Source organism: Caretta caretta, chromosome 11, assembly GCF_965140235.1.
Source record: "Caretta caretta isolate rCarCar2 chromosome 11, rCarCar1.hap1, whole genome shotgun sequence".
Classification (NCBI taxonomy): domain Eukaryota; kingdom Metazoa; phylum Chordata; order Testudines; family Cheloniidae; genus Caretta; species Caretta caretta.
In genome coordinates, this window is record NC_134216.1 from 42,482,716 (window position 1) to 42,496,201 (window position 13,486).

At 41.7% G+C, this 13,486-nt stretch overlaps 1 protein-coding gene across 4 annotated transcripts in view; it reads right to left on the bottom strand.

Annotated features, from left to right (window-relative positions):
- GPR155 (G protein-coupled receptor 155) overlaps positions 1 to 13,486 on the bottom strand; it is a 44,712-nt gene continuing 31,226 nt past the window's right edge. For 2 of the 4 annotated variants that reach the window (XM_048869963.2, XM_048869964.2), the window contains exons 8-16: positions 12,159 to 12,243; positions 11,982 to 12,072; positions 10,012 to 10,225; positions 9,051 to 9,158; positions 7,339 to 7,472; positions 5,351 to 5,446; positions 4,671 to 4,735; positions 3,760 to 3,897; positions 1 to 447 (exon numbers count right to left, since the gene is read on the bottom strand). In XM_048869963.2, the coding sequence (XP_048725920.1) occupies positions 225 to 447; positions 3,760 to 3,897; positions 4,671 to 4,735; positions 5,351 to 5,446; positions 7,339 to 7,472; positions 9,051 to 9,158; positions 10,012 to 10,225; positions 11,982 to 12,072; positions 12,159 to 12,243 (1,154 nt within the window). In that variant the 3' untranslated portion in view covers positions 1 to 224. Of the gene's footprint in view, positions 501 to 3,759; positions 3,898 to 4,670; positions 4,736 to 5,350; positions 5,447 to 7,338; positions 7,473 to 9,050; positions 9,159 to 10,011; positions 10,226 to 11,981; positions 12,073 to 12,158; positions 12,244 to 13,486 lie in introns of those variants that run through there. The other 2 variants (XM_048869965.2, XM_048869967.2) reach the window with 2 other exon arrangements.

Here is a 13,486-nt window from a genome sequence, read left to right on the forward strand (position 1 = left end):
TCCTACTTCAGAGATTTTTTCATTAGTGAGCATTCAAAGCAGGCCATTTGCTACACATTTTCTTTTGGTGGAACAAGAACCACCAAATTTCATCAGCATTACAAGTGAGAACACCCAATTCGATAAGTGTCATAAGAAAGAAAATGCTTTAGATTTCAGTGGTGAGGGCAGGTGAGAAGGACAAACTTGCCCTTTGTTGCCTACGCTCTGAATACATGCCCAGTTCAGTGGCTTTCAGTCACTGTGGATCTCTTATGAATAAAACGGTAGTACAAGTACTCATCCTGAAATTCAAATTCATTGGTAATATGCTGGATGACTCCTCCTTTTGCCAGTTTGTCTCCGTACATCAGAGCTTCACCACGGTCAGAAGCAAGGCCAACTTGGATAAGCCAGTTCACCAGCTCACAGCCAAAGAAGATGCCAGTCGAGGTCTTTGCACCACACCTGTATGTCAAAGGAATGATTCACCCATATGTTCTGTAAATCTGCTATCACCACTGCATGATGGGGGAAGGCAAGGAAAAATACAGGGAAAACAAGGAAAGACAGCATGAAAGTTAAAAGTATGTTAGAAGAGAACCTATTAATTCTGTATGTTAAGGGCATGCACATTTCATTACCTTTTCCTAAACGTCTGGATGAAAAGCAAAATGCATGCAAAGTTCTGTTATGCCTGTAAAATAAACTTTATAGAACCTACACAGCAATCCGACTACAACACACGTACACATACAAATTATTGGGTACTTACTTCAAATGTATTCATTAGCATGACCACTTCTGTAACAAAATACCTGATTTAATGAAAGGTAAAATGCCAGAAGCATTAGGTACTTGGGCTGCACTTTAATGCTCACCTTTTCTTCAAGTTTGAATAGTTGTGTATATTGTAGATAAGTCATTTAATGTGCTTATCTTACTGAATCTTTATTTACTAGAGGGAACAACTGAGAACAATATGACACTGATGCAAGATGGAAGTGTTTTGTTTTGTTTGTTTTGACTTAGTGATGAGGCAATACTACTACCTTCTAGTCAGTGTTAGGAAACTATCACTCAGAAATGTATTTGTGGTAATGAATATTTCTGGTTATCTAAAATCTGCTCTATGGAACCTAACTGCAGGATTTCTGAAGTTTGAGCAAACAAAGATGATTAACAGCTACACAAGACAGCAATCACCAAGGAACTTCTTTATATTTTAATTAAAACAAGCAGTAAAAATGAGAGCAAATGTTAGCTTATATTAGTGGAGCAACAAAACAAAGAACCAAAATCATATCAGACACAGTATTATTAAATTAAGGAGAAATTAGATGAATATTTAAATAAGGGATAAAGGGATTGCACACATTTTCTCACAAATGGAAATAAGGTGGGAAAGAAATGCTGCACAGTACATAATATTCAAATATAAAATACAAATATTTGAGATCAGAAATTGATATTTTTTAAATACAGAGACCCAAAATATATGTACAAGCTTATGTTTCACTCTAAGTCTGATTAATTCTCAAAGGAAACAGAAACAATAAAAGCAAAGAAACAGTAGGGGGAATAAAATGCCATGCATCACAAGCCCCGACTTTCCATTGTGCCGGGGGTGCTCAACCCCTGGCTCTGCCCCAGGCCCCACCCCCACTCCACTCCTTCCCTCAAGGCCACCCCTGCTTTCCGCCCCTGCCCTGCATCTTCCAGCCCTGTTCCACCCCCTCCCCTGAGTGTGCTGCGTCCTTGCTCCTCTTCTCTCCCCCCAGAGCCTCCTGCACAATGCAAAACAGCTGATCGCAATGGGCGGGAGGCATGGGCGCTGATCGGCAGGGCCCGCTGGTGGGCAGAAGGCACCGGGGGGAGGGGGAAAACGCTGATGGAGGCTGCCAGTGAGTGCTCAGTACCCACCATTTTTTCCCCATGGGTGCTCCAGCCCCGGAGCACCCACAGAGTCGGTGCCTATACCATGCACCATGTAGGTACAAAGTGCACCCGTCTACTTCGTAAAAATACTTCCTGATGTGCCATGCTTGCTTATGTGGTAGGAAGCCTGCTATGTGAACTGTGTGATGTCTGTACCCTATGTTCACCCCTTTTGCAAGATTATGATAAATTTTGTACAAAATATGCCTTGTGAGGTATCATTTGAAAACTCAATTTGCTGACATTGTCCTGGTAAAATGTGTGTGGCAATATTGTGTGTAAAGTTCTAAGATTCTACTATATGATATTATTAAAACATGTTCCAAATCTGGGGAGCAGTCACAAACCAGTTTCCCAGAGACAAAAAGCTAGCCAATGCCTCAACCAGGTGTCTTTGGCAGGAAAAAAGGTGAGAGTGAAAAGTCTACATCTTGACAAAGAAACAGCCTGGGGTTCCCATACACACAGACTTTCTGTCTCCTGAACCTCATCTGGAAATGATTCTCGAAGAAGAGAAAAAACTACAAGAAGGGAGAGCAGACACCCCAAATGATCTCTCCTTTCTCTTTATCCACAGCATCAACACCACCTGAAGAACAAAGAAAGCAGCACTGGACTGGGGGAGGGATCCTGACTGAAGGGAATTCAGCCAGTAAGACTGCTGAACCATGTAGTGAGACAGACCTTTGCTTTGAATTTACTTTAGCTTAAGGTAAGCATTAGTTGCATTGTACTTTTATTTTCTTGTAACCAATTCTGACACTTATGCCTCATTACTTGTAGTCACTGAAAATCAATCTAATCTAGCTAGCTATAGTTAATAAATTTGTTTCACCTAAACCAGTGTGTTTGGATTGAGTTATTTGGGAAACTCCATTTGGGATAACAGGATTTGTGCATATCATTTTCTATTAATAAAATAACGAACTTTCTATGAGCTTGTATTGTCCAGCAGAGAGCTGGGCAGTACAAGACGTACATTTCTGGGAAACTTTGGGACTGGGAATTTGCTGGTGTTGCTCTGCAGTGTAATTCACAAATGGCTGGCTATAGCACTCATACAATATAGTTGATAATAAGTTACATGCTGGAGGTTGTGTGGGAGCAGACCAGGAGTGACAGCTCTTACAGCAAAGCTGTGTAAAAACCACTCCACATTGGAGAACTGAGGGGACAGAGCTGTTCCTTAGTCCAGATTATACCCTGTGTAATGTCACAGATTGCCTTACTTCATCCTTCTTTAAAGAATTACTGAATCTGAAGCATTCTGATTATAAAGAAAAGGCAGCAATGATTTTTCTACCATGGGTATTTGCAAAACAAGCAGAAGGTTTTTTAAGTTATTCTGCTCCTGCTGCTCTTTCTCCCCCACCTCCCACCTCAAACACAAACTTGAAACCATAATCTTCAGTTTAGGGCATCGATTTGTTTCTGAAAGCTTGTGTGACATCACAAGATGATTATAACTTCAAATGAAAAATCAGCAACAAGAATGAACTTGTAAGGGACAAGGACCTACAAATCCAGAATCACATGAGCAGTCTTTACAGATGTAGCCATAGCAAATGCATGTAAGTACAAGATGCAGGATTAGGCCCCCAAAACTTTTCTCATGCAAATACTTTTAGTCACAAAAAAATGAGGTTTGATGTTTCCACTGAAGACAAGTTACCTGAACAAGCTGCTAAATACTCATCTTTCACACTAATGTATACTGCAATTAGAAGACATTTGCCATGGCTGTAAACACTAATGGAAGTGCTATATTTTTATTCCCAGCTTGTGATCTCTGAACAGCTTACTGCAATTTAAATGAACCTCTGTAAAGGAACAGAGCCCCACCTTCTGTCTTTGACAATGCTTCTGACACAGGCATCTCTGTGATAATGAACAAATTGTTGACATGTCATCCTGATTTCCTCAGGTACAGAAGACTCTGCACGTTCTGCTGCTTCTCTACTACCCCAGAGGAATTCAAACCTGAAAAATAATTAATCAAGAAATCAACAAAGAAACTGGCAATTTAAAAGGAAAGCTGGAAAAATATTACCGAACTCGGGGGAAAATTCTGCATCATTTCTGTCACCAATTCTGTTATAATATAGTGCATACACCAGCTACTCATGATAGAACTTCCTAGCCCATATACTGTTTGCCTTTGAACACTCAAAAGCTTGATTCTAGCTAACACAGAGAGGAGGCAAGGAACTAGGTGTGCCTCCTTGATTCAGAACTGCCTGGACCCTGTGCAATTTAAGGTTGACCGTGGGTGGCAGTCCTCTCCCAAGCTCCAGCCACAACTTAAGTTCTTCCCACAGCTTGGGGCAGTGTGGGACTTAGGAGTCCCAACTCCCCCACGTAAGTGACATATTCAGCTTCCCTGGGTTTGGGGAAGCAGCAGTAGCTTTGGCAGTTTCACTTGTACCAACAGCAATTGCTCATTTGCAAGCTAAGGTTTAAATGCAGTTTCAGCTGAACTTTTACGTCCCACCAGATTTTCAGTTTGGCACCCACTGACTCTGATTAGCCAGCAGCGGTGACATTAAGGCATGGCCAAAAGGGTGCAGCTCACTGCATGTGTCCGTACCAATCTAATACCAAAGAGGCATTCAGGAGCGGCACCTGGAAGGAGCATAGGCAGGAGAGGAGGTAGGAGCAGCGATGGAAGTAGAGGTTTAAAAGACCAATAACATTATTAATAGCTATCCTTAGCATTAAACCTTCCTAGGTAAGTGTTGAAAGATTAGATTTACCTTCTTTTGAATGGCAGAATGATTAAATGTTTATCCAAACCAAATATACCAAAGGATATGAAGCCCTGGGAAAAAAAACCCACAACACAGAAATATCAGTATTATAAACCTAGAAAAGACATTATTTCAGACCCAGGAAAGAAAAGAAAATTAAAATAATCCACTGAATTTAGTGCCATCAGGACTGAATTTTGTGGCCTGGACACTATTTCAAAGAATAAATAGGATTAAGGATCTTTTAAATTTTGGACCCTAAAGAGACAGACAGACACAGGTATGCAATAGGCTGTCAAATAACTTCTCCAGAAAGGGGTTTGGTAAATTTATTCATGTAGAGATCGACATCTCATCTGATATTACAAACACAATGACATCTTTCCAGAGCTATTTGCATGGTAAGACCAGCTAAAATAAAGAGAAGAATAAGCTGATAGCAATTTACTTCTGGAACACTTGCCCATCATACAAAACTTGCAAAAACAGGAGGCAGAGCATGAACAACCTGTGAAGCAGAAAATGGATGAGCGACCTGTTTAAATGAATCACTGCCCCTTTCTAGAAAACTTGATACACCTCACATTTTATCAGCCCTCCACTGAAAGTCTCAGCATGTTCTTTCCTATCACTGCTGATTACCAGCGTCAGCACCCAAGAGAAATACGCAATTTCAAAGGAAATACCTGACCAAAATTAAATACAGCACAAAAGAACTGCAATTCCACGTAGAGCCTTCCAGGTTCTTGGTTGAACAACCACCACAAACAGCTGGACAGATTCTGTTAAAAATATAAATTGTGTTAGAAAATTCTCTCTTCTTCACAGAAGATAACAAAAAACTCATTTATTCTCTTTATGCAATAAGTCACCTAGAACAAAAACAGTCACTGAAAAGTAACCTGCTACATTCCTTGTGAGGTTCAGTAGCTGTAAATGGGACCCACATAGTGTGATCGATTTTAAGGGTAAATGTACCATCAGTGCTGAGGGCCTGATCCTTTAATACCCTAAACAAAGAAGGACCTTGTTCTTCTATGTTAAACTCTATGCATACTTAGGTAATCAATAAGTAGCAAACCTGTCTGAGCCAATATTTCACAAGGCAAACAGCAAACATTCCTACTGAGCTCCACACCAGCATTTTCTACATGGTTTCTTGCTTTTATGGAAGCTCAGCAGCAGCTGAAATGGTGCTGGTATGCACTTCAGCGGAACATAATCTGGAAAAAAATGCTAGCTCATGTGGGCATAAAGGTGAAATCATTTTTGAGTAGCAAGGGGTTCATAGTTCACTTAATAGTTTCTGCAACTAAAAATCTGATAACTGACTTATAGATAAAACTGGGGCCAAAATTTCAGGTACCTTTTTATCTTGCGGGCCACCACAAAAATGTATTTATAATTATTTGAAATGTCTGATATATGATATTTAGAAAAAAAGGAAAACTTGCTTCCAATGACCTAGTTCAGCGGTTCTCAAACTGTGGGTCAGGACCCCAAAGTGGGTTGCGACCCCATTTTAATGGGGTGCCAGGGCTGGTGTTAGACTTGCTGAGGCTCGGGGCTGAAGCCTGAGCCCCACTGCCCAGGGCCAAAGCCAAAGCATAAGCCCCATTGCCCGGGGCAGTGGGGCTCAGGTTATAGGCCCCCCTGAAGCCCAGGGCAGCGGGGTTTGGGCCGGCTCAGGCTTTGGTCCCTCCCTCCTGGGATCGTGCAGTAATTTTTGTTGTCAGAAGGGAGTCACGGTGCAATGAAGTTTGAGAACCACTGATCTAGTTAAAAAGCAGTTTTGCTCTGACTAATAATGGCACTGTGGGGTTCACTGCGTCCTCTTGGTTTCTATATCAATTATACATTTTTTACATGTAAAAATGTATGTTTTTTTGTCAGCCTGACAAACTCTACTTGGGCTCTGAAAGTCAGACTGGGTTGTTTCCTTCTTCTGTATCACCACCAGCAATAGAGTTTCTGCAGGTCAAATCTTGACTTAGTTACACTCCAGCAAGCAGACTGGAGTCTTCAATAGTATCTCACTGGAGTCACTGATTAGCTCTAACTGGAAAGTAGTAAATAAATCTGTTAATGATGCAGCAAAGGAATAGAATCCAGCCCACTGCATGGCTGTGTGGAGTCCACAGTGCTAATATAAATAGCACAAATAGATTTGTCTGTTTTATTTATATAGGTTCTTATACCATGCTCATCACTATTGTATTTGTCATCGCTAAAGGAACTTGGATTCTGAATCCACACAGAGCTGTTCGATAAGAAGGAGCCATTTTTAGGTAGTCCCTCTTCAAAGAACTACTGCACTTTTTAAAAGCTGACTATCGTGTAGTGAAGAAAAATATCCCTGAAAAAAGTCTGATGAACCGGCAGACCAATGAGAATTCAAATTTTGGCCCTCCCCATACTGTTGTCAGCCCTGACTTGTTCCTTGCCATCAGCAGTGTTAACGGTACAGTTAGCACATTTAATTTTGTGACTGTACTCTTCTAACGAGGGACAGAACTGAGATACACACAATTCATTTAATATAGCGCAGACTGAACTGACACTGACCCAGAAAAATGGGGAACTACAAGATTTTTACTGGTCTGCCAATACAGATTTCCTGAAAAAAAGTGTCAAACCACTGATCTAATCAATGTCAGAAATAGGAAATATTTACAGCAAACAGGCCCACAATGAGAAGTAAACACAGCAACACATGTCTAGCCAGTTGTTTGTCTCCACTCTGCAGACGTTGTTCTTCCTGTGCCAATATGCAGTTTTCAGAACTGCAATGACTCTCACACTGATTTGCTGCAAAACATTAACCAGAATTTATAATTAGGCTTTTTAACTTACAGAGTCTGATGATTCTGACCCTGCTAGACAGCTTGTACAACACCCAGTCAAAAGCCACAATCTTACAACAATCCTTTAGAAGCAGTGAGGAAGAGGAAGTATTGGGGAGAGATGGGAGGAGGAAGTGAACAACAGGAATGTCCACACACACAGCTTTCTTCATGTTTGGGATCTACACAGTGCAGTGTCTCTTCCCCATTATTCAGTGCTGAAATGACTGATTTAATCAGTGCTGACACACACTGCAGTCTTGAACAACTCAGGAGTTCCTGGCTCCAAGTCCATGCACGAACTACCCTATTACTACTTCTGAAATTTGCATGTATAATATCAATTTTAATTTCTGTGCTGAGGATGTATGCACAAAAAGGGAAATTCTAATGTTAGCTTTAACTATAAATTTTTCAGACATCTGTCCCAAAGCGGACTGGTTGATTTCTGGTGGAGATGGTTGCGCTCTCTCTAACCAGGAAAACTTTACACAACAAAACCTTTTGCTGCCTAAATTACAGCTCTATACTAGCGCAAAGTTTAGTAGTGGTTATTTAAAAGTTCTCCATACCTGCCACTAGATGGCAAGAAAAGAACTGCACGAAGTAATACGTACTAGACACAAAACAGGGTATGTGTCACTGCAGTTCGGTGTAACAGTGGGAAGCACGATCAACTGCTAAAGTAAAGGTTACATGAGCTTCCATTGTAACCCCATTTTCAATTGCTTATAACTTCCTGTGTGGAAATAGCCCTCACTGAGGAGACCTGCTTAAGTGTTGCAGTGAGAAATGGCTTAGGTTCCAAAGAGTCCGGACCTGTTGAAAGTTACATGTTGTGCATGCAGTACATATGGAATGGAGCTGCCTGTGAAGTGTGCAGCTAAGGAAGGCTGCAGTGTGCACTATCACTTTGCTGGCTACTGAGAAGTAAACATCTGCATGGGCTGGACCAAGGGTTCTTGCAGGGTGCACAAAGTTCATTGTGAACTATTCTTCAACTTCCATGGCTCTTTGGGCCCCCTCAAAACAAATACACTTGGAAGGGAACGTTCCATACGAGGGCAAAATACAATCTACAGGGTTAGATCCAGAGCCCACTGAAATCAATAGAAAGACTTCTATAGACCTTGGATCAGGCCCTTGATGCAAACTCCAACAGTTTAGGACCAGGAATTTATGAACAGATAGAGGTGCCCTATACCTTGAAAGTCCCATCCCCTGTGTGAAGACTAGTGCTGAAAGTTCTGAGGACAAATCCCCTTAAAAGGGTTGCATTCTGTGCAGCTTTCTAAATGGTCTGTTACAAATTAATAGTTCTGGACAATAAGACAGTTGTAGTATTTTTTCTGATGGCAGAGTGTAAACTATAAGAAGTTACATGATGGCAAAAGCTTTCTATTTTAATTAGAAGTTCAGGATGTCCAAGGAGAACAGTTAAATTGATGACATCTCCCAATTTAATTTTTACTGCTATTGTAGCAAAACTAAATTAGTCAGTGCAATAGATGGAATATTATATGGGAATACATTATTCTCGTACCTGTCTCGGTGGGAGGAGTACAGCTATCATTAGAGGTGGCATTTGACACTGGCTCTCCCTCTCCAGAGCAGCATAACTCACCATTTATTGTTTGACATGAACAGCAACCTATTAAAAATATTAAGTATTAAAGGGATAGTTATAGTTTCCCTGATTTACAGTAATGTGATGGGAAAACAAAATTATTCTATAATATTCTAAAAGAAGAACATTTACTGTACATCTGAAAATATACAAATTAGTGTCAAGAAATTAGTGCCAAGTATCAGGGGGTAGCCATGTTAGTCTGTATCCACAAAAACAACAAGGAGTCTGGTGGCACCTTAAAGGCTAACAGATTTATTTGGGCATAAGCTTTCGTGGGCAAAACACCACTTCAGATGCACCAGACTCCTTGTTGTTTTTATACGAATTACTGACTGCCTAAAGGAGAAGGGTGTGACAACTCTCTTCCAGCTTCCATTCAGAGAGGGTCTTTTTCAGACACCTAATATACTAAAAAGTTTTCAAAACACAGCATTACACTATGGGAGCAATGTAGGTGCTCTTGGCTACATAAACAACGTAAGGGAGCACTGGCATAACTAAGCACACTAAATCCAAATGAGGAGGACAAGGAATAGTTTGACTGTTCTGAAAGAGCTGGGTTAGTGGGCAGGGTGCAGATGAAACAGTCAGAGATGCCTGATTAATGAGATCTTTCACATACGCCCACAGTACTAGATATAGTGATAACTAAGAAACCTCCCTTAAATCATCATATTAAAATAACTGAGAGAAAGTGCGCTATTAAGGTTATATTTTCACGCATCACCATAGCAGCTTAGCATTTCGCAAGAACTGACAAAGACAAGCTTTTCCCCTCCTCCCGCTCCCCTTTCCAGCAAGTAGAGGTTAAACTCATGCACAGAATTATGGTTTATCCCCAGCTCCCAGTTTTTTGCACAGCCAGGCACTGTACCTCTTTCTGCAGTGGATTCTGCGAAAGGTGGAGAGCCACTGCTTGACGTCGGATTCTCCTCATTCCCTTCCCTTTCAGAGTTCTCCCTCTGGCCATTATGTGAATATGGGTTCAATATCTCATAGTCAGTCTCCTGTTCATTTCTGTTCATACACAGAAGTGAGATACCTGATATCAGAATGCTGATGAATAGAGTCACTGCTGTGGTAACCATCTGTCAGAGGAAAATCAAGAGAAAAAAATATGCCACCTCAACATAAGAAAATGTAAAAGCTTGTTTTCTGACACATTGAATACCAGTACTTTCTAGAATCCAACCCTCGAGGAGCACCTAAATCTGAACAAACCAAAATGTATTTCTATATGTATGCCACAAGACATAACAGCAGCTAAAAGTCCACTCAGCATGCTTGGCTGAGCTGATCTTCCCAGCCTGGATAACTCACAGAGGGTTCTTTTTCTTTGGCTTTTGTTCTGTAGGAACCCTTCTCTCCAGGCAATGAGAGCTCTCAGCTACTTCCTGTCCTTTCCCCCCATTTCTCCTTCTTCTGTGATTCTTATTCCACGGACAAGTGCACTCTCTTTTCCTCCTTTTGCAGGGCTCCATTTTCCACCCCCTCTCCTTCTGCAAGTCCAATTAGCCTGTCTGACAGATCTGCCATCAACACACAGTATCAATTTGGAGATTGTTAGTACTTGTGACAGGTACCAGATTGACAACCCTGCATACTCACGTCCTCTAGATCCACTGGGAAAGTAAAACCACAAGGGGAGCTCACATTGCCCCAGCTGTGTATGTCATGCCAGAGATGAATGAACAATTTATCAGTAAGAGTGTAGTTCAGACTCCAGGCGCTTTCAGTCCTTCGTTTCTCTGCCAAGACTCCCAACGAGGATGCTAGTTATTGCCACTTGGTGTACTGTTCTAGTAGCGTGGACACCTGTCTATAGGACCTTGATCAAGACCACTGATCAGCCATTAGATGGTAACAACTTTAGCTAACTACCAAGCTAAGCTGGATTCAAACTGGTAACCTAGAACAGTGTTTCCCAAGTGGTGGCTCGCAACCCATCAGAGGGTTGCAGGAAAACTGTAGATGGGTTGCAGACCCAATGCGGAGGGGAAGCCTCAGGATCAGGGGTTTAGAAAGCAAACCTGCCCTGCACCCACTGTGCAGCGGCAGCTCCTGTCCCTTGAGTCAGAGCCCAGTTCCCCCACGCCAAGCATTGAGACGTGACACATGGGGCACGCACTCAAATTTGGCTCGGCCGCCTTTCCCTCATGAAAGAAGGATGGCTGGGCCAAACTTGAGGGACGCTGCAACCCTGTGCAACAGGCAGCAATGCCTGAAGTGGGGAGCCAAGTCCAGTCTCATGGGACAGGAGCCATTGCTACAGGGGGACTATAAGGTGAGCGTGGCTCATTCTATAACTTTACCCCCCTTCTGCATCGGGCTAGAATTAGGGTTGCAGCATTGGGGCAGAGGGTGCCACTGCCCCTTGGCAGGGCAAGGCAGCAGGGGAGGAGAAAGAAGGATGCTGGCCTATGATTTTGTGCCGCCAACGAATTTGGACTCCAGGTGGGTTAAAAAGTAAACAAATCAAAATGCAGTTGGTGGGTTGCCTTAGTAAAAAGTTTGGGAACCACTGACCTAGAGGATGAGGGATTTACTGCCCATCATCACTCCCAGGCTATTCAGTCCCTGCTTTCTTTTTGTCAGTGTTGCCAAAAAGGCTCCCTGTTCAAACAGTCTTTCATAACTGTTTGTTACAGAAAAACATTTTAATACCACAGCCTCCAAGCTGAGTAGTGGCTATTTGATCCCTAGTATTTGCATTGCCAGTACTGTAAACTGTACTTGGAAGAAAGCTCTTTAGTTATATGTAAAGCAAAGAGTGAAAACAAACAGTTTCTCAGTAACATACTGTGAAAGGCAAGTGTCAAAAGGGGTGAAGAGAAACATTCATACCTGATATTTTCCATAAAAAAAAGCTGAGTCAATGCTGTCAGGGTTACGTTCACCAGTTATTAGTAAGATTCCCACTAGAAGTGTTGGGATGCTGCAACAGCAAAATACAAAGTGTGTCAAGAAAATAATTATTTTGCATTTTCCCACTTATTCTGCAGGAAACTTCTGCCGACTTACCCCCATCCAGCTACGATGATAAAGCCAACAGGTATCTTTATTACGTCTCTTTTCTTTAACAGCAGCAAAGTCAGAGAGAGGAAACCTAAGAAAACAATAGAAATGTCTGCTTTATTACTTTTCATTAAAAAAAAAGGCAACAATTGAAGAGTCTAGATACACTACAACTGGTATCCAATATCACACAGCTGGTAAGACTTTCTTTCTAGTGCCTCAATATATTAAGTCAAAAGCTACAAGCTACCATGTTTTTTTCCTAGTTCTTCTATGACAAAATTATACAAAAACTATTACCTTCAAAAGTTACATTCTAAATAGGTATTTAAAATGTTAAATAAACTTGGGCTCACTGTACAGTAAGGTTCCATTTACAAATGGTTTCTAATGGATTAATAAACATTTAGTAGATGTCATATAAGGATGTTAGACATGAGCAGTTTGTTTTTATAGTTGCTCATTAGTAGCAGGTTTTATATCAACGTATTGACCAGTTGAACACTATAACAATTATAGATTCATTATTGATCTATTTTAGATAGCTAAATATGAACATAATCAGAAACTCTGCACTTTTTTACATACGCACAACAGTGTCTTTGAGCTGGACTTCCAAATTCTATTATCAGTCCCTCACAACTCAGGAAGTTAGCAAACTACATACTTCCATATTTATGAAAAAAACTGGATAAGATTTTTAAAAATGGTCAACCAAAGCTGGGGTCCTAAGTCCATAATTAGGTGTCTAAATAAGGGGCCTGATTTTCAACCAGCTACTCCCATTGGGAAATGCCTTGCCTTTATGGGGCTAACTGTATGTGGGTATGAGTGAATGAAATGCAAGTGCAAAGAGGCTGCCCACTTAAAACTGGTCCTGAGACACGTGTGACTGAGTAGTACAGGAGGGGCGAGAGGCCTTTTCAAGCCGGGCTAAAGTTTCCTCACAAGAAACCTTGTCTGTGCCTGTTCATGTTTCCTCATCAAAGGCCAATAAAAAGCTAAAAACCCATAATCTACATGATGTAGGAAAACTCAAATAACCACATGGTCACCCTCACTGTCACGGGGGATCTTGTGTGTTGAGTGGGGCCGTCCCCATTGACCCAATGTGGGGTTGGTACATCCCATCACATGGTCATTGGGACTCCCTGTGGGATCAGGTAATTACAACAAGGAGGGCTCGGGACCCCTGGCGGGGCCAAGCAGACAACAGACTATGGCCCATGGGCCTCCTGGCTGAGGCAGGTAATAGCAGGCTAACAAACAGTCAGTCTGTAGCACCTGGGCAGGGCAGAGCAAACAAGCAGTAGCCACACCTACTGGCAAGCAGG